The sequence below is a fragment of the Manis pentadactyla genome, chromosome 3 (genome assembly GCF_030020395.1).
Source record: "Manis pentadactyla isolate mManPen7 chromosome 3, mManPen7.hap1, whole genome shotgun sequence".
In the NCBI taxonomy this organism is placed as follows: Eukaryota; Metazoa; Chordata; class Mammalia; order Pholidota; family Manidae; genus Manis; species Manis pentadactyla.
In genome coordinates, this window is record NC_080021.1 from 89247579 (window position 1) to 89267227 (window position 19649).

At 40.1% G+C, this 19649-nt stretch overlaps 1 protein-coding gene across 11 annotated transcripts in view; it reads left to right on the top strand.

The window, feature by feature from the left end:
* Nucleotides 1-2941: 2941 nt before the first annotated feature.
* ZMYND11 (zinc finger MYND-type containing 11) overlaps nt 2942-19649 on the top strand; it is a 95432-nt gene continuing 78724 nt past the window's right edge. For 2 of the 11 annotated variants that reach the window (XM_036925456.2, XM_036925465.2), the window contains exons 1-2: nt 3152-3374; nt 9976-10110. In XM_036925456.2, the coding sequence (XP_036781351.1) occupies nt 9995-10110 (116 nt within the window). In that variant the 5' untranslated portion in view covers nt 3152-3374; nt 9976-9994. Of the gene's footprint in view, nt 3080-3150; nt 3375-3897; nt 3918-5223; nt 5243-9975; nt 10111-19649 lie in introns of those variants that run through there. The other 9 variants (XM_057498096.1, XM_036925466.2, XM_036925457.2 and 6 more) reach the window with 8 other exon arrangements.

The following is a 19649-nucleotide window of genomic DNA, read 5'->3' on the forward strand; positions in this document are numbered from 1 at the left end:
GCAATGCATATCAGGAGCACAAGTGCATGAGCTTATCAGTGCTCCATATTAGTAAACCAGAAATTCTGAGATAAGAACTTAACAGGAGACCCCCAACTCTACATAGCTGTGAAGGGGCCCTCCAAATTGGTCCATAGAGTGCTGACTCTATATAGCTGTGAAGGGGCCCTCCAAAATGGTAACAATACCATTATGCAAAGAAAGTGTGAGTAAGTGCATCAAAAGAAACCCCTTATAAAGCATAAAAGTTGCAACCCTAATTGCCATATATTAAAGGTCTATATTTGTTTTTTGCTTTTTTTAGATTTTTTTTTTGGTAGCATTAATCTACAATTACATGAGCAACATTATGGTTACTAGACTCCCCCCATCATCAAGTCCCCACCACATACCCCATTACAGTCACTGTCCATCAGCGTAGTAAAATGCTATAGAATCACTACTTGTCTTCTCTATGTTGTACAGCCCTCCCCATGACCCCCTACAATATGTCTGCTAATCGAAATGCCCCTTTTTCCCCCCTTATCCCTCTCTTCCCACCCATCCTCCCCAGTCCCTTTCCCTTTGGTAACCGTTAGTCCATTCTTGGGTTCTGTGAGTCTGCTGCTGTTTTGTTCCTTCAGTTTTTTTCTTTGTTTTTATACTCCACATATGAGTGAAATCATTTGATACTTGTCTTTTTCCACGTGGCTTATTTCACTGAGAGTAATAACCTCTAGCTCCATCCATGTTGTTGCATATGGTAGGATTTGTTTTCTTCTTATGGTTGAATAATATTCCATTGTGTATATGTACCACATCTTCTTTATCCATTCATCTACCGACGACGGTCACTTAGGTTGTTTACATTTCTTGGCTATTATAAATAGTGCTGCAATCAACATAGGGGTGCATATATCTTTTTCAAACTGGGCTGCTGCATTCTTAGGGTAAATTCCTAGGAGTGGAATTCCTGTGTCAAATGGTAGTTTTGAGGAAACTCCATACTGCTTCCCACAATGGTTGAACTAATTTACATTCCCACCAGCAGTGTAGGAGAGTTCCCCTTTCTCCACAACCTCACCAACATTTGTTGTTGTTTGTCTTTTGGATGGTAGCCATCCTTACTGGTGTGAGATGATATCTCATTGTGGTTTTAATTTGCATTTCTCTGATGATTAGCGATGTGGAGCATCTTTTTATGTGCCTGTTAGCTATCTGAATTTTTTCTTTGGACAAGTGTCTGTTCAGATAGGTCTATATTTGTTTCTGACATGTAGGACTCATACAGTTTTATGTTGTTAAATTTATCACTCTTGTGATAAAAATCATTGCTTTAGGAGTGAGGATATTCTCTATCTCAATCTTAAAAATATTCACCTGTATTTTCTTCTACCTTTTGAAAAATGATTTCCAGTTTTTAACAATTTCATTAAGTCATTTGCATTATGTTAAAGTGTGTAGTGTAAGGTAAGGATATAATTTTGTTAATTTTTTACCGAGAAAAATTTTCTACACCAATTTGTTGAATAACCCTTGCCTTCTCTACATACGACTGCTCAAAGCAGAATCTGGAAAAGGTGATATGCACATCAAGTCATATTAGTTCAATGTAAACAGTGATAGGCGGCTTAGGGAAGAATCAGTAGTATTACGTGGAGGCCAAGTTGACACAACCACCATAGCCTACTACCCTTTCTTCTTCCCTCTTCCCTGGACACTTCAGCCCCTTGGCCAGCCTTTGCAGTTAGGCAGATAATTTCGTGGCATAACTTGAGTTGTATAGAAATAACTATTTTTGTCTTCTGGGCCTCCCCCCAACTCTTAACCCAAACCACTGGCCCCCAGACCACTTTCCCACACTCCTATTCACTCAGCCGAGGGAAACAAGAGGTAAATAAAATTCTTCTGAAGGAAAACTAGAGCCAAGGGTTAAATTCTAGGCAAAACCAATGGCAAAAACCAAAGTCTAGATAGAAACCTCTTCTTTTGGGCAATGTGGAAATAAAATAATCTAGTTTACATTGGATAGAATGAGAGGGAGTGTCTGGGCACAAAAATTGAAATGATGCCTTAAAAATTTAATAGGAGGAAAAGGTGGAGTTATGCAGTTACTTCTTTCCTAAAAGGTAAGTGTCCTTTTATATATGTATGTCTTAGTTGAGTGGTTTCTGTGAAAAATAAAGAACCATGCTTTCCCCTCTTATATATGATTCTTTACAAAAGGTGATTATACTTAAAGTTATGCACTGTAAGAATACCTAGTCCAGGCATTTGATTTTTTTCTGACACCCTTTAAACCCCTCTGCTGGATTTTAAGGACGTATTTATACATACAATCAAAATGAGTTCGAATTATTTTTTGACGTCTCTTGAGATAACCAGAACTCCCCGGCATGTATCAGAATGGCTGAAAGGTCCTCCTTTGACTGGTGTACAGCGAGGAGCACCTAGTCAGGCACCACCCCTTCTTCAATCCTCACTGAGTCTTAAGAGACCAGCTAGAAAGGAGATTGATGGGAGGATCGGAATCCCGCAATTTCCAGGACAGTCTCTTCCCAGAGATTTTCAGGTACATATGTCCATCGAGAATCAGAGCAAGAAATCTTGGCTGATGATCTTCCTTCCAAACTCGAAGTGGATGGAGAAGGTTGCTGGGGGAATACGTGAACTCCACAGAATTGTGCTTCCCTCTTAAGCCACCCACCGGGGTCTTCTCCAGACCTAGAATTACTACCCACTTCTTACACACATCTCTAGCGTTGTTGCCCCAGGGGTCGCGGTGGTCCTGCTCTTGCTCGGGTCCTGTCGGTATACATGCGGACAGCGGAATTAGCGCAGCACCGGAGGCCTCCCTGCCCGCAGGCCTGCACGCCACCGCTCTCTGGCCGGTGCCCCCGGGTCCTCTAGGGCGCCGCGCGGGCGGAGGCGGCCGCCCGCAGGCCCGCGAGGAGCGGCGCCGGGAACTTGTGCGCGCGGCCGGCTCCGCGCGCTGCACGTACGTAGCCTTCACGTGTGTCCCGAGCCCTGAGCCTGTGTGATGTGCGAGAATATGCTGAGCCCGATGTGGGGAGCGGCGCCGAGCACAGGACGCAGGAAGGTGGGTGTGGGCGCGCGCGGCCGGCCGGCCCGAGCCGGCGAGCCCGCGGCCCGCGCCGAGCCTGCGCCGCGCCCGCGCCCGCGCCGAGCCCACGGGCGGCCGGCCGCGCCGCACAATAAAGGCCGGGGCGGGCGGGGGCGGGAGGCCGGGCCCGGCGAGCGGCCGCCCCGCGCAGACACCGCCATGTGAGCGGCGCCGCGGCCTCGCAGGACGCAAACTTTCCCGGCGGCGGCGGCGGCGGCGGCGCCCAAACTTCCCGCCCCCGGTCCGGGCCGCCGCTCGGCGAGGAGACCTTGTAAGTGCGGGCGGCGGCGGGCCTCTGCGCCCCTGCCTGCGGGCCCACTGCGCCCCGTGCTCGCGTTTCTGAGGTGGAGGACTGTAAACATGGCGCCCCGAACGCCAGCCGGGAGGGTGGCGGGGAGCCGGGCGGAGACCGGGTAGCGGGAAGCGGGGAGGCCCGGTCCCTGGGGCTGGGGAGCCGGCGGGGCGACAGGACCGAGGAGGCGGGGAGGCCGAGGAGTCCGGGCCCGCGCAGCTGGGGAGTCGGTGGGGAGCGGGGAAGGCCGCAGAGCCGGAGGCGGGGACCCAGAGGCGGGGAGGCTAAGGAGCTGCAGAGCCGCCGGGGAGGGCGGCGGGACTGAGGAGGCGGGGAGGCCGGAGAATCGGCCAGGGAACCGAGAGGCCCGGCAGCGGAGGCGGAGAGGCCCCACCGCACCCGCGGACAGCTCCGGGAAGCGGCGGCGGCGGGGAGTAGGCGGCGTCGCGGGCGGCGGGGCTGAACGAGGAGGGGGCCGGGCGCGGCGCGGCGCGGCGGCGGCGGCGAGAACCGGAGCCGATGGTGGGGATGCTCGGCCGCAGCGCGGGCGGGGGGGGGGTGTCCGTGGCGGGACGCCGCCGCTTTGTGGACTCCCGGCCCAGCTGCAGCTTCTCGGGTCGCCGGCGGGGTGTGCTCGTCGTCAGCCTCTCGCGAACGGCCCGAGTTTTCTGCGGAGCTTTGTGTGCGGCGGGCCGGTGGGCCGGCGGGGGCCCCGCCGCACCCCCTCGCCTTGGGCGGGCCCGGAGCGGGAGGACTGCGCCGGGCCTGCTCGGGCCGGGAAGCCGGGGAGTCGAGTGAGCGCCGCCCGCCGGCCCGGCCCGTCGCGCGCGGCCCGGACTCGGGGCCAGCGGCGGCGGGTCGGGGGGCTGTGGGGTCGCGGCCCAGAGAGTGTGGGGAGGGTGGCGGCGTTTGCCCGCGCGGCTCGTTGTTTAGGGTGACGGCCGCTGCTGGGCAGGGCGGTCACAGGACTTGAGCTCGGCTCGGCCCGCGCCCCTCGGAGCTGGGGCCCGGCGGCAGCGTGGCCTCCGCCTACTCCACAGGTCCTCCCGGGCTCCTGGGAACTGCCTGCGGATCGGTCACAGCCGCCCCCGTCTGGGCAGCGCAGAGGTGGGGTGCCCAGGTAGCTAGAGTTCGGGACGGTGCCTGGAGGTTGAGGGGCTCTGCTTCGGTCAGAGTCTCAGGGGATCATCGGGCTCCCTGAGGTTTGGGCCCTGGGTCCACCGGGCCGCCTCTCCCTGTGTTCCGCGTCCCACAGTAAGAGTGTCCTGTGAGGGAGTGCCTTCTGAAAAATAACTTAATCCTCTTGTCTATTGGGAGGCGGAAAGTACAGCATCCACTTCATCTCCTTTATTTTATGTTATTTTTTGAAGCAGAGTAAGTTTTATTTAAAGTTACTTAAAAAGAGAAAAAGTGTGGGTGACTTCAGGGAAGAGAGATGCCCTGAAAGGTTTAAGTTTTATTTAAAGAGAGAAAGTGCACACTCGGAGAAAGGGTAGTGTGGGCTACCTCATAGAAGAGGCGTTCCTAGAGGTTGAGAAAAAGTTTAAGGCTACGCAGTTATAAAGTGCAGGCGACCTCAGAGGGAGGAAAGCCTAAGGGTTTAGGGTCTGTCATTGTATAGGCGGTTAAAGATTTTCAGGAATGTGAAAAAGGGCTAGGGATGTGGACTCAAGTGCTGTCAAAATGTTCATCTTTGATGAGACATTAAGTCTCTTTTCTTATCAGTCCTCCTGGTAATTCTGCAAAATTACCTTAACACAAGAGATTTACTGCTCTGATTCCTTCCCAGGATAGCATCTTCCTGGTCAGGGAGCATAACAATCAAGACTGCCAGCCCTGCCTCCAAGGTGGGCTGAGTTATTGTCTGTTTGCTAAAGAGTATGTTAAGAATCTTCCTAGCTTCCTGGGTTTTATTTATTTTTGTTTTTTTATATACATTTTTTAAATTAAGGTATTTATATACAGTCTTATGAAGGTTTCACATGAAAAACAATGTGGTTATTACATTCACCCATATTATCGTGTCCACCCCATACCCCCATTGCAGTCACTGTCCATCAGTGTAGTGAGATGCTACAAAGTCACTACTTGTCTTCTCTGTGCTACACTGTCTTCCCCATGATGCCCCCTATACCAGTACACTAATCTTATTACCTCTTAATCCCTTTTTCCCTCCCCACCGCCCTCCCATTTGGTAACCCTTAGCCCCTTCTTGGAGTCTCGAGTCTGTTGCTGTTCCTTTGTTTTGTTCCTTCAGTTTTGCTTTGTTATTATACTCCTCAAATGAGTGAGATCATTAGGTACTTGTCTTTCTCTGCCTACCTTATTTCACTGAGCATAATACCCTATAGCTCCGTCCATGTTGTTGCAAATGGTAGGATTTGTTTTCTTCTTATGGCTGAGTAATATTCCATTGTGTATATGTACCACATCTTCTTTATCCATTCATCTACTGATGGACACTTAGGTTGCCTCCATTTCTTGGCTATTGTAAATAGTGCTGCAGTAAACATAGGGGTGCATATGTCATTTTGAATCTGAAAACTTGTATTCTTTGGGTAAATTCCTAGGAGTGGAATTCCCAGGTCAAATGGTACTTCTATTTTTAGTTTTTTGAGGAACCTCCATATTGCTTCCCACAATGGTTGAACTAGTTTACATTCCCACCAGCAGCATAGGAGGGTTCCTCTTTCTCTGCATCCACGCCAGCATTTGTTGTTCTTAAGTCTTTTTGATTCTGGCCATCCTAACTGGTGTGAGGTGATATCTCATTGTGGTTTTAATTTGTATTTCCTGATAATTAGCGATGTGGAGCATCTTTTCATGTGCCTGTTGGCCATCTGAATTTCTTCTTTGGTGAATTGTCTGCTCATATCCTCTGCCCATTTTTAAAATTGGGTTATTTGCTTTTTGGTTGTTGAGGTGTGTGAGTTCTTTATATATTTTGAATGTTAACCCCTTGTCCAATATGTTATTTACAAGTATATTTTCCCATACTGTAGGATGCCTTTTTGATCTGCTGATGGTGTCCTTTGCTCTACAGAAGCTTTTTAGCTTGATGTAGTCTCATTTATTCATTTTTGCTTTTGTTCCCCTTGCCACAACAGATGTGTTCATGAAGAAGTTGCTCATGTTTATATTCAGGAGATTTTTACCTATTTGTCTTCTAAGACTTTTATGGTTTCATGACTTACATTCAGATATTTGATCCATTTTGAGTTTACTTTTGTGTATGGGGTTAGACAATAATCCAGTTTCATTCTCTTACATGTAGCTGTCCAGGGTTGCCAACACCAGCTGTTGAAGAGGCTGTCATTTCCTCATTGTATGTCCATGGCTCCTTTATCATATATTAATTGACCATATATACTTGGGTTTATATCTGGACTCTCTAGTCTGTTCCATTGGTTTTTGGTTCTGTTCTTGTGCCAGTACCAAATTGTCTTGATTACTGTGGCTTTGTAGTAGAGTTTGAAGTCGGGGAGCATAATCCCCCCAGCTTTATTCTTCCTTCTCAGGATTGCTTTGGCTATTTGGGATCTTTTATGGTTCCATATGAATTTTAGAACTATTTGTTCATTGAAGAATGCCATTGCTATTTTGATAGGGATTGCATTGAATCTGTAGATTGCTTTAGGCAGGATGGCCATTTTGACAATAATTAATTCTAACTCTCCATGAGCATGGGATGAGTTTCCATTTGTTAGTGTCCTCTTTAATTTCTCTTAAGAGTGTCTTGTAGTTCAGGGTATAGGTCTTTCACTTTCTTGGTTAGGTTTATTCCTAGGTATTTTATTCTTTTTGATGCTATTATGAATGGAATTGTTTTCCTGATTTCTCTTTCTGCTAGTTCATCATTAGTGTATAGGAATGCAACAGATTTCTGTATATTAATTTTGTATCCTGCAACTTCGCTGAATTCAGATATTAGATGTAATAGTTTTGGAGTGGATTCTTTTTTTTTATGTACAGTATCATGTCATCTGCAACAGTGACAGTTTTAACTTCTTCCTTACCGATCTGGATGCCTTTTATTTCTTTGTGTTGTCTGATTGCCGTTGCTAGGACCTCCAGTACTATGTTGAATAGAAGTGGGGAGAGTGGGCATCCTTGTCTTGTTCCTGATCTTAAAGGACAAGCTTTCAGCTTCTCACTGTTAAGTATGATGTTGACTGTGGGTTTGTCATATATGGCCTTTATGATGAGGTACTTGCCCTCTGTACCCATTTTGTTGAGAGTTTTCATCATGAATGGATGTTGAATTTTGTCGAATGCTTTTTCAGCATCTGTGGAGATGGTCATGTGGTTTTTGTCCTTCTTTTTGTTGATGTGGTGTATGATGTTGATTGATTTTCTAATATTGTACCATCTTTGCATCCCTGGAATAAATCCTACTTGATCATGATGGATGATCTTTTTGATATATTTTTGTATTTTGTTTGCTAATATTTTGTTGAGGCTTTCTGCATCTGTGTTTATCAGGGATATTTATGTGTAGTTTTCTTTTTTGGGGTGTCTTTGCTTGGTTTTAGTATTAGAGGGATGCTGGCCTCATTGAATGAGTTTGGAAGTGTTCCCTCCTCTTCTACTTTTTTGGAAAACTTTAAGGTGGATGGGTATTAGGTCTTCACTCAATGTTTGATAAAATTCAACAGTGAAGCTATCTGGCCCATGGGTTTTGTTCTTAGGTAGTTTTTGATTACCACTTCTGTTTTGTTGCTGGTAATTGCTCTGTTCAGATTTTCTGTTTCTTCCTGGGTCAGGCCTTGCAAGGTTGTATTTTTCTAGAAAGTTGTCCATTTCTTCTGAGTTATCCAGTTTGTTAGCATGTAATTTTTCATAATATTCTCTAATAATTCTTTTTATTTCTGTGGTGTCCGTAGTGATTTTTCCTTTCTCATTTCTGATTCTGTTTATGTATGTAAATTCTGTTTTTCTCTTAACAAGTCAGGCTAGGGGTTTATCTGTTTTGTTTATTTTCTCAAAGAACCAGCTCTTGGTTTCATTGATTTTTTTTCTATTGTTTTATTTTTCTCAATTTTATTTATTTCTTCTCTGCTCTTTATTATGCCCCTCCTTCTGCTGACTTTGGTCCTCACTTGTTCTTTTTCCAGTTTCAATAATTGTGAATTTAGATTGTTCATTTGGGATTCTTTCCTGAGGTAGGCCTGCATTTCAATATACTTCCCTCTTAGCATGGTCTTTGCTATTCCCACAGATTTTGAGGTCTTGAATTTTGTTGTCATTTGTTTCCATATATTGCTTGATCTCTGTTTGTTTTTTTTTTTTTTTTGAGAGGGCATCTCTCATATTTATTGATCAAATGGGCTGTAAACAACAATAAAATTCTGTATAGGGGACTCAATGCACAATCATTAATCAACCCCAAGCCTAATTCTCAACAGTCTCCAGTCTTCTGAAGCATAACGAACAAGTTCTTACATAGTGAATAAGTTCCTACGTGGTGAACAGTGCAAGGGCAGTCATATCACAGAAACTTTTGGTTTTGATCACACATCATGAACTATGAACAATCAAGTCAGATATGATTATCCATTTGATTTTTATACTTGATTTATATGTGAATCCCACATTTCTCCCGTATTTTTTTTTTTTTTTTTACTAAAATGCTGAAGTGGTAGGTAGATGCAAGATAAAGGTAGAAAACATAATTTAGTGCTGTAAGAGGGCAAATGTAGATGATCAGGTCTGTGCCTATAGACTAAGCTAGACAAGGGCAGCAAAACATCCACGGATGCAGAAGATTTCTCTCAAAACGGGGAGTGAGGTTCTAAGCCTCACCTCTGTTGATCCCCAATTTCTCACCTGATGGCCCCCCTTGACCTCTGTTTTTATTTGGTCATTGATCCATTGGTTATTGTTCTTAAGCCTCTATGTATTTGTGGCTTTTTTGTTTTTTGTGTGTAATTTATTTCTAGTTTCCTACCTTTGTGGTCTGTGAAGCTGGTTGGTACAATTTTAATCTTTTTGACTTTACTGAGGCTCTTTTTGTGACCTAGTGTATGATCTATTCTTGAAAATGTTCCGTGTGCATTTGAGAAGAATGTGTATCCTGTCGCTTTTGGATGGAGTGTTCTGTCGATGTCCGTTAGGTCCATCTGTTCTAATGTGTTGTTCAGTGCCTCTGTCTCCTTACTTATTATCTGTCTGGTTGATCTGTCCTTTGGAATAAGTGGCATGTTGAAGTCTTCTAAAATGGATGCATTGCATTCTATTTCCACCTTCGATTCTGTTAGTATTTGTTTCACATATGTAGGTGCTCTTTGCTTTAGAATAAAATTTAAGTAAATGTATATTTTTTTGATATATTGGTGTAAAGTGGCTGTTTATCCTTTTTGGGAAGATCTTTTCAACTTTTTCGTCTTTGGATGTCAGTCTGTATGAAGTAATGAAGTGAATGATAGCTTCCATGAGGTGATTGGTAATGTGTATGATAATAAATAAAAGTTGGCCTTACTATATTACCAGTAATCAAGTGCTGATAGTGTTATTCATTTATATTGATAAGTCATTTTGTAATCCATGCTTTTTTTCCTTATATTTTTGTATATTCCTACAGCTAAAGAAGTAAACAGGTCATGGCACGTTTAACAAAAAGACGCCAGGCGGATACAAAAGCTATCCAGCATCTTTGGGCTGCCATTGAGATTATACGGAACCAGAAGCAAATTGCTAACATTGACCGTATCACAAAGTAAGTAAATTTAAGCAACGATATTTCTGTAAAATTTTCATATAGAACTTGGGGTGGGGGTGTGTCCCGAAATGACTTACTTATTATATTAATCAGTACATTACAAAATACCATCCACTTTTTCTTATATATGGTTATTAGAAGCACAGATAGAGAAGTCTACATGAGCAACTTCCATTTAGAAGTTTTATGATAAAATAGTACATAAGTAAAATATCAGTGTGTTTACTACTTAAAGTATTTTATTTAACTAGATTTTTAATTCTTGGAAACAAATCTTTAAATCTTTTATAAAAAGGCTTTTAGTTAATCAGTTGCTTTCATGTAAGCTATCTAAAAACAGTATCATTTGTTACTCATTTCATTGTAAGGCAAGCATGTACAGTAAATGGCATCTTTGTTCATAGCCCACTAACCAAGGATTTTTTAAAAATCTATATTTTGGAAGTTCTGTTAAAGGAATCTTTAGTTAAAAAAAGAAAAAAAATTTTAATTCCCAATGCTGTTTATCTTGCTAGACCATAATGCAGGATAGAAAAAAATTAGACTACCTTATGAATACTCTATTTACATGTTACATATTAATTATAGGGAATCTTCAAATAGAACTTAATTTTGTTTTGTTTGTTTCCCTGGGTATTTTTAAATGAATAAAGCTGAATTCATCTTTTTAAAATGTTTAAATTATATTTTTTAGTAATTTAGATAGATTTTTTTTTTATACTTCTCCCATCCATTCTTTAGATGCTATCTGTAAAAGTGGAAAACAGATGATTTTAACTGAATGCTTGTATTTGCCCTTATTAATAGGTAACAAAGTCGAGTTCTGTATGTTTTTGTCTGTTACCTATTTGGAGAAGATTATAAAGGTTACTTAAGAGGAAAGGGACAAGAGAAATAGAAAGAATGATGTGATATGTTCATCTAACTATGTGTTTACCTTTGATTATTTGAAAGTTGCTCATGCACAACCTCCAGCTCCTGTGACCTAATAGGAGAAAAAAAATAAGTGACACCTATGTAGAAAGTAAAAATAAAATAAATAGTTCATAATAATTAAATTTAAATTACTTTATTATGTTTTTAAATGGAGCAAGTAATTTGGGGCAAGTTCAAAATACAAGTTACAGTGAGGTGATATTGGTATAAAAACTTTTTTTAAAAAACCTCAAAGAATAAAAAGCCATATTCTCTATGGTTTGGATTTTTTTTTAAAGCCATACTTTATGTATGTTGTGTTTACATATAGAAGAATGTAGAGGTAGGAATTTCTTTGGATTTAATTTTTTAAAGTGCAGCTTGACTGAGTTATTTCAGTGTCTCAGGCTATTCTTTGTAGCCCATAGCATCTTTCTCTAGAAGCCTTAGGGACATACTGTAGGGAGCTGTGGGAACCTCCCAGCGTGGCATGGACATTGTTTGACTGTCAAGGTTGCTGTCAGGTTGTAGCAGCCATCTGATACAGGAATCAGAGAACTAATCCCAATGGTAGTGTCTGCATATGTCTTTTGATGATTGTACATCTGTGTGTGTACTCATAAAACACAATAAAAGATAGTTAACAGTATTGCATACCTTTTCTCATTTTGGATTATGGATTGCTGATAAATATCGTCTTCTTTCCTTTCTTCATCAGTACATCCTTATGGGTGCCATGGCTTATTTTTCTTCATGGCCAAGGGTCCATAGGTCTATAGATTAATACTGGTTATTTACCTACCAAAGAGTCATTGCTTTATCAGTCTCATCTAAAGGTGAAGAGAAGAAATAAGAAAATCAGAGGGTAAGTGTTGAGTGGTCCCCAGTGTTCTTCTGCCATATGCCATCTGAGAGCATGCCATCCTCCTTTTTAATACGGGCACACTTCATAGCGTCCTGTGTTTTCATGACATCAGTCCTGTATGTCAAGTTTCCCAGCCAGATCTTTAGCACCAAGAAGGAGCCATCTCTATAATTGCCTAGCCCAGTGCCTTGCCTTGTTGGTAGTGTTAATTTCCTTTCTCATTACCCTTGCTGGGGTATGTTAGGGAGAACCATTGGACCATGACAGGAAATTACAAATTTTGCTTTAAAGCCTAATATTCCTATTCTGTGTTCTAAATATGTAAATATATTTCAAGCCTTAGATTAATTTTAAATCAAGTTGCTCTGCTTAGATACAGCCAAGTTTCAACACAGAGGTATCTTTTCAATTTTTACAAATCGTATAAGTCACTGGGAGCTGTAGTAGAGTTATTGTAAAGAATGCATATGTAGTCATTAAGTTTCATTCTGATGAGTGACTCCATTATAAAAACAAAAGCTACACAGCTTCAGCCACGTATTAAAAGTTCTGGTTTTTTGGGATCATGGCTCCTTTATACTATTTAGAAGCCTGGCACATCCTAAGCACTGTGGCTTACTTCCATTTACTTCATTACTGTGTAATTCTTTTTCATTCCTGTATGTTTTTGTTTCTCTTCAGAGTCACTTTTTAAAAAATCTATAGTTTCTTACTCATCCTTTTTTGCTATTTTCCTTTGCTATTTATTATTAATGAAGGAAGTGGTTCATTTGTTCAGTAGTCTCCCATAGTCTGACTTTTGTTGATAGCCAGTCTGGACATTGCATCTCTTGGACATTGACAGCTGCCCCAGAGATCTGGGCTGGGATGAGCCTCATACATAGGTGGGGGCGATGTGTTCTATTCTCAGGAGGCCACAGTGTCTGTTGTTTCTCATCTGGCGAGCCTAGTAACTTTGATGCACAGTGGTGAGATCCAATAATTCATTAAGGATTGCAACATTGTGGTGATGTGATTTTACCTTTCCTTTTTGAGCTGGAATACTTCTGTAAGGACATAGACTTCATATCACACATTGTTTGGTTACCCTTTGGTAGGTTCATATCAAGAAAGGTAGAGTAACTATGTGATTCTATTCTTTTATTTACGAGTAATCAAAATAGCATCCTCTAATGGTAACCAGTTAGTTTTTTTAAGTGACCATCTGGAATTCAGTCCTTTTCTGACATAATCTTTACTGATGCTCAGATTTTGCCATCTTTGACCAGTTGGAGCCTCTTCATGTTGGCTCCTCAAGTTCCTTTCTGCTCTCTGATATGCTGGGATTTTTCAGGGTCATCTTGCATACAATCTTTCCCAAATCTGGAACCATGATTTCTCCAAGTGGCTGTGGTTTCTTTCAGTTAGAAATTATATTTTAAGAGGACTTTCTGGCCCTCAGCCTGCTTATTGCTACTAGATTGGTCTCTCTTACTAGGCTTTTTAAAGGACAGAGCTGAGAAACATAATTGTAAAAGAAATAAACATCTCATGAATATGTATTGGTATTTTCCACTTGAATTTATGGCTGCTGGGTTTTTCTTAACTCCTCTATCTAAAATCTTTACCTCCTTTCTTACATAGTAAGGGTCATGGTTAAGAACATCACGAATGATAGCATTTTAGAGAATACCATCATCCAACATTACATATCAAGTTCCCTGACAGTAATAGCACCAACACTATGACCAATGGTGTTTCATGAAAACCATATAAATTGTTTTATCTGTTATTTTTAAACAATTGTACTGATTCTAAACTGTCAGAGAACATAGCAGTTACATCTTATACTTTCTTCCTTACAATTGGCATTTAGTCTTCTACAAGTAATTATGTAGTTCATGCTTGCCACTAGGCTTTATGTTGGTATCTAAAGTTCATTCTCCAGTACTTTTTAACATTCTTTGTCCCCAGTTTTATTGAGATATAATTGACGTATAACATTGTGTTAGTTTAAGGTGTACAACATAGTGACCTGATACATGTATGTATTGCAAAATGATGAATAGGCTACTGAACCATCGTCCATTGCCTCACATAGTTACAAATTTTTTATCTTGTGATGAAAACATTTAAGATTTATGCTTAGCAACTTTCAATGTACAACTAAAAAATTATTAACATGTGGTTACATGCTGTATATTATATCCCCAGAACTTTTTATAATTGATAGTTTGTACCTTTTGACCCCCTTTGCTCACCCCCCAACAAACCTGCCTCTGGCATCCACCAATCTCTATGAGTTTATTATTATTTTTAGTTTTTGCATGTAAGTGTGATCATACAGTGTTTGATTTCTCTTTCTGATTTCACTTGTAGTGTTTATGTATTACAGTATTTCTGCCTTCAAGTTAGCATAATGCCCTCAAGGTCCATCCACATTGTCACAAAGTGATACACTTTCCTTCCTTTTTTATGGCTAAATAATAATTACATTTTTTATATATACATACACACACTTTTCTTTTTTTACACATTCATCTGTCCATGGACACTTACGTTGCTGCTAGGTCTTGGCTATTGTAAATAGTACCATGAACATTGGGGTGCAGATATTTTTTTAGGTATTGATTTCATTTCCTGTGGATATATTTCCAGGAGTGTGACTGCTGGATCTTATCGTACTTTAATTTTTTGAGGATCCTCCATGGTGGCTGTACTAGGTAGTGGATTCTTACCCAAGACTTCATGGGAACAATTGTAGTTCTTGAGTGTTAATAGCAGTTGGCCTGCAGTTCTTTTACTTGAAAGTCAGTTTGGCTGGGTATAAAATCCTTAGTTTATATTTTCTTTCTTTGGAGTTCTTATATATATGTTATGCATTTTGGCCCAAAGCATTGCTAACAATATGATGATAACTTGTTTGTCTTTCAGTTGTGATTTTGTCTTTTTGCTTTGAAGTCTAGTAATTTGATGATATGCCTCAGTGTTGGTCCTTCTAGGTTTTTTTTTTGGAGGGGGTATGCTGTGTCTCTTTAATATGTACTTTGAAATATTGAAAATTTTACTTAAAAATTACATGTCATGTGTAATACATGTGCATACTTTTATTAATTGGGTTCTTCTTTTATACTGTGTTGATCTTTTTTTCCAATCTTTTAAAATAATTTTCTATTGAAGTCATCTTTTTTTTTTTAAACTATTTGTTTAAAGAGCAGTTTTAGGTTTACAACAAAATTAAGGAAAAGTTACTGAGATTTCCCATATGCCATCTTCCCTGACACATTCATGGCCTCCCCTATTATCAGTGTCATTCATCAGATGGTACATTTTTATTTTTACCAGGGATGGCCTACAGTGACACATCATAATCACCCAGAATCCATAGTTTCCATTAGGTGTCACTCTTGGTTGTCCAGTATATAGGTTTGGACACATGTATGAGGACACATACCTACCATTATAGTATCACGTAGAATATTTTCACTGCCCTGAAATCCTGTGTTCTGCCTACTCATATCTTCCTCCTCTGACCCCTGGCAACCACTGATCTGTTTACTGTCTCCATAGTTTTGCCTTTTCCAGAATGACCTAGAGTCAGAATCACACAGTATGTGTGATTGGCTGCTTTTACTTAGTGATGTGGCTTTAAAGTTCCTCAGTGTCTTTTCATGGCTTGATGGCTCATTTCTTTTTAGTGCTGAATGATGTCCCATTGTCTTGATGGATCACAGTTTGTTTATTTATCCATCCACTTTGAAGGACATCTTCGTTGCTTTCATGTTTTATCAATTATGAGTAAAGCTGCTGTGTATTTTTTATTTCTAATATTTACTTCCTTTGCAACTTCTATTTATGACATTTTCTGCTATTTGTTTACTCTTGTGTACCTTCTAGTTTAGACTTCTGAAGTGATTTTTTTCATTTCTGAGTCTCTAATTCTGATTTGTATCTTTCCAGTATCTTGTATATTTTTCATAATGTCTTTTCTTGTGTTTTGGAATAGTAGTTCTAGTGTTGATCTGTCTTGTAGGTATATCTCTTGGCAATTCATTGTGAGGATGTTACTGTGCTTCTTCAACTCCAGTCCTTTCATTTTAGACATTGTGATGTGAAACCAATGTTCCTGAACTTGTATCAGGGCAAGGTAGTTAAGAATGGTTATTCTAGATTGATTTTCTAGCCTGACGTAAGTTTCTTTTTATGTCATATTCATGTGATGCTAAAAACATGGCCTCATATTTCCCATGATTTCCTGCTTTTTCTTTACTTTTTCCTCACTGCTCTTTCTTTGTACCCATTGTCCTTACATTGAAGATATTTTTGAGCTGACTCTAGTAGTGTTTGAGACTTTTATGACTAGGAATTTCTCTACAATATAGGGGTTTGTCCTGGAAGGGAGTATTGGCTGATTAGTTTTGAGTGTTCATAGGACCCATTAATTCTCCAGCCCCTTGAGACTTGACCATGAATTCATGAAATACCATGAATTACTTGCAAATGGGAGAATGTGAAACCCTATCTAGTTTCAAGTGCTGTTCTCACATTGGCCCACTGTACTTTCTGATGACTGTTGGTTATTTTATCTTCTTATGCTTTGCTCCATTAGATAGTCTGTTAATGCTCCTCTGCTTTCTGCTACACAGATGTCAATACCAATTGGAATTGTAGCTCTTGGAGATTTGTCCTCACCTGCCCAAATTTTGGGATTCGTGAGGATCCTCAGCATTTAGTTTTGTTGTTTGTATTCCAGGGGTAGGCTTTTTGATTGGTTTGTTGACTCTTTTGACTCTGTCTAGGTTTGGGAGAGATTAACAGTTGTTTCCCTCACCCGTCTACCCAGCTCATAGCAGTCTTATGATTTTTCTTTAAAAAAAAAAGTTCCTAAAGGGCACTATTTATTTTTTCAAGTCCAAAAGCAGAGGTAAAAGCAACAGAAATTCCTTCTAGCAGATGCAAATTCAAGGAATGTTCTTCATGTTTGTATATAACATTAGAAATCAGAATCTGTAATAGTACCAACTTCAAATTCAGGATCATTAGCATATTAAGATTTTGTTCAAATTTTTTAAATTCGATGAGGAGAAGCCTTAGATCCTCAAAGTTAATTGAACATTTAGGAACGAATAATTTCCTTATCTCTAACAAAATAGGAGGATTTTTCTCTGTTGCAAATGTTTCTTCCAACTAATTTGATGATACCTGACTTTCAGGTTTCATAGCATAGTCCCCTCTTACATGTCAAACTCTACCCTAGGAAATGAGTCCTACCTCTTTTTTGCCACTTTCTTTCCATCTTCCTTTTTTTTCTTAACTGCTAGTGTTCTGTTAAAAAACAATAATAAAGAAGGTATAAATTAGAAAACCACTGTTGAGATTCATTTAAAAAGTCATTAAAAAATATAATTAAGAGAGACTTCTTTAACAAGTTCTATTATTTTGGGGGTTTAAAGTATTTTTACAAAAAGTTGATCTGAAATCAAAATATGTGTATGGGATTAAGTTTGATATTTGATTGTTAAGCTGCCCCTTTTATTTAAAAGGTCATGTTTTTAAATTTGATTTAGTGAAAATATAAAATTACATAGATGTCCTCATTTGGGAGCTAAGTAAGCACGAGTACATTTTGGCATTTCGGTAAAATCATTTTACATTTTTAGAAACTGAAGGCTCTTTTGTGACATTTGATCATCACAAAATTGAAACAAGTAAGTCATTTTATCTAAAAAAGAAAATACAGAAGTCAGTTTACATGAAAAATAAGTGTAGTCAAGAGCAGCTTTTCATTTTAAAGTCTAAATGCCAGATTTTAAGTAGCACATGTGAATTCATCAATTTCATGGAATTTTGATAGGTATGAAGTTAAAGCTTTGAAATAATCTGATTATTAACAGTATATACAACAGATATTTATGACATATTTTTAAACTTAAGATCATGATGTTAGTCCTTGTTTTAAAGCTTTTAAGTCAAGGAGCAAAGAGATCAAGGATCATGATGACAGATTTGCTAATGGAAGTGAGACTTAAACTGTTACCCCTGAAGATTTCCAATATGATTCATAACTTGTTGTTATTTTTCTAAATGTCACCTATATTTTAATATCCCATAAAATGTTACATATATCGCTTCCTTTTCCTCTGTAATCCAAGCAAATTATTCACATCCAATGTGGATGTTTATAACATGGCATTAGAGTTTCCTAAGTATTCAATGAACAGTTATATGATAATTTGAGGAAATACTTTTGAAATAAATTTAGTTTTATATTGGTGTCTACCAGCATTATTGGCTAGTTAGTATCAGCAGTAGAGTTGAAATTATCTTTTGTTACCTGCTGGAAAAAGCAATTAACATTTGTTTTCTTCCTTGAGTAACTTTGATTTTGTGTTTCCAGAGGTCATCATATTTGTGACTAGCATGATTAGACTAGCATTGGATTGGTAGACTAATCCCATTCAAGTTAATGTTTCAAGATTAGGGCATCAATTAATTACATGTATTGCTTACTTTAGGGTCAAACCCCAGATAGAAAGTGTGACCTCTGACCTCTTGTGACATGTTTGGCATTGAAATTTCTGAGTTCTCCTGGAGTTCTTCTTGTCACTACAGACAGACATAAGCCCAAACTGTAAGTCTTCTTCGTGTGTAGGTTGCTTTTGAAGTTGCAACAAGGTACACTTCATTTATATTTATTATTTCAGTTTAATTCTATGACACCACAGGAACTGTTTACTTAAGGATTTGCTTTGTCTCTGTCAATTTCTACTCTTTCATTAGATATAGTATAGAGGAGGAAAGGGGCCGTTGCCTAAGTTACTTCTTCGGAAATAAGTTAGTTCAAAAAATCTACCAGTTAATATTATGCTGTATATGTAATCCCAAGAATTCTCCACAGAATTACTAACTACATTCTCATTTCAGTCTACATTGATTTATTCTTTCTTACATATCTTCTAATGGTAGCAGATTGGCAGATGTACTTCACCAGTGTTGCTGTTATTATTTTATGTTACATCATAACAGCCTTATGGGAAAACTGATTCTGAATAACTGTGATTCACAGTATCCCAGCAAGTTTTTCCAGTATGCCAAATTTTTATGGCATTTATTTCAGTTTGGATTGTTGTTTAGTTATTCTTACACATTTGGTTTCTGTTTGGCAGTTCTGGGGGGGTAATATACAGACAAGGCACATAGAAGTGTAAATAACCATTTGAGAGTAAAACATCAGTACAAATAATAGGAGAGAAGTCATGGCCAGAACATGGCTCAACCCCATGTGAGTGACATGTGAAAAGGGTCACTGAGGTAAGAGTCTGGATGGGCTCATGGAAGGTGCTGAAAGTCAGGTGGGGTTTGGTGGGGCAGAGGATCTCACAGCAGGGGTTGTAGGTCTTTAAAGGAGAGGGGATGCAACGCAGAGGGGCTGGATGAGGGCCTTCACTGGCAGCATTGAGGTTTTTATCCTGCAGTTAGAGGAGAGTAGTGAATAGGTCTGGAAAACGCAAATTGTAAAAATACACTCATGTTCTTCCTCCCTGGGTAGATGGAATGCTCTTCTTAAAGGTCTCTTGAACCCATTTGCTCTTTCCCATCAGAGTCTGGGCTTTAGCCCTTGTAGTTTCCTGCCTGTGCAGTGGTAGCCCCTTGTCTGCTTATTCTCTGTGTCTTCCCATCACTGGTGTCAGAGATGTTTTTCCAAAACACCGTCTTATCAAATACTCCAGGATTGGAAGACTTTTTTATATTGTCCATGAAGTCCAAATGCCTGTAT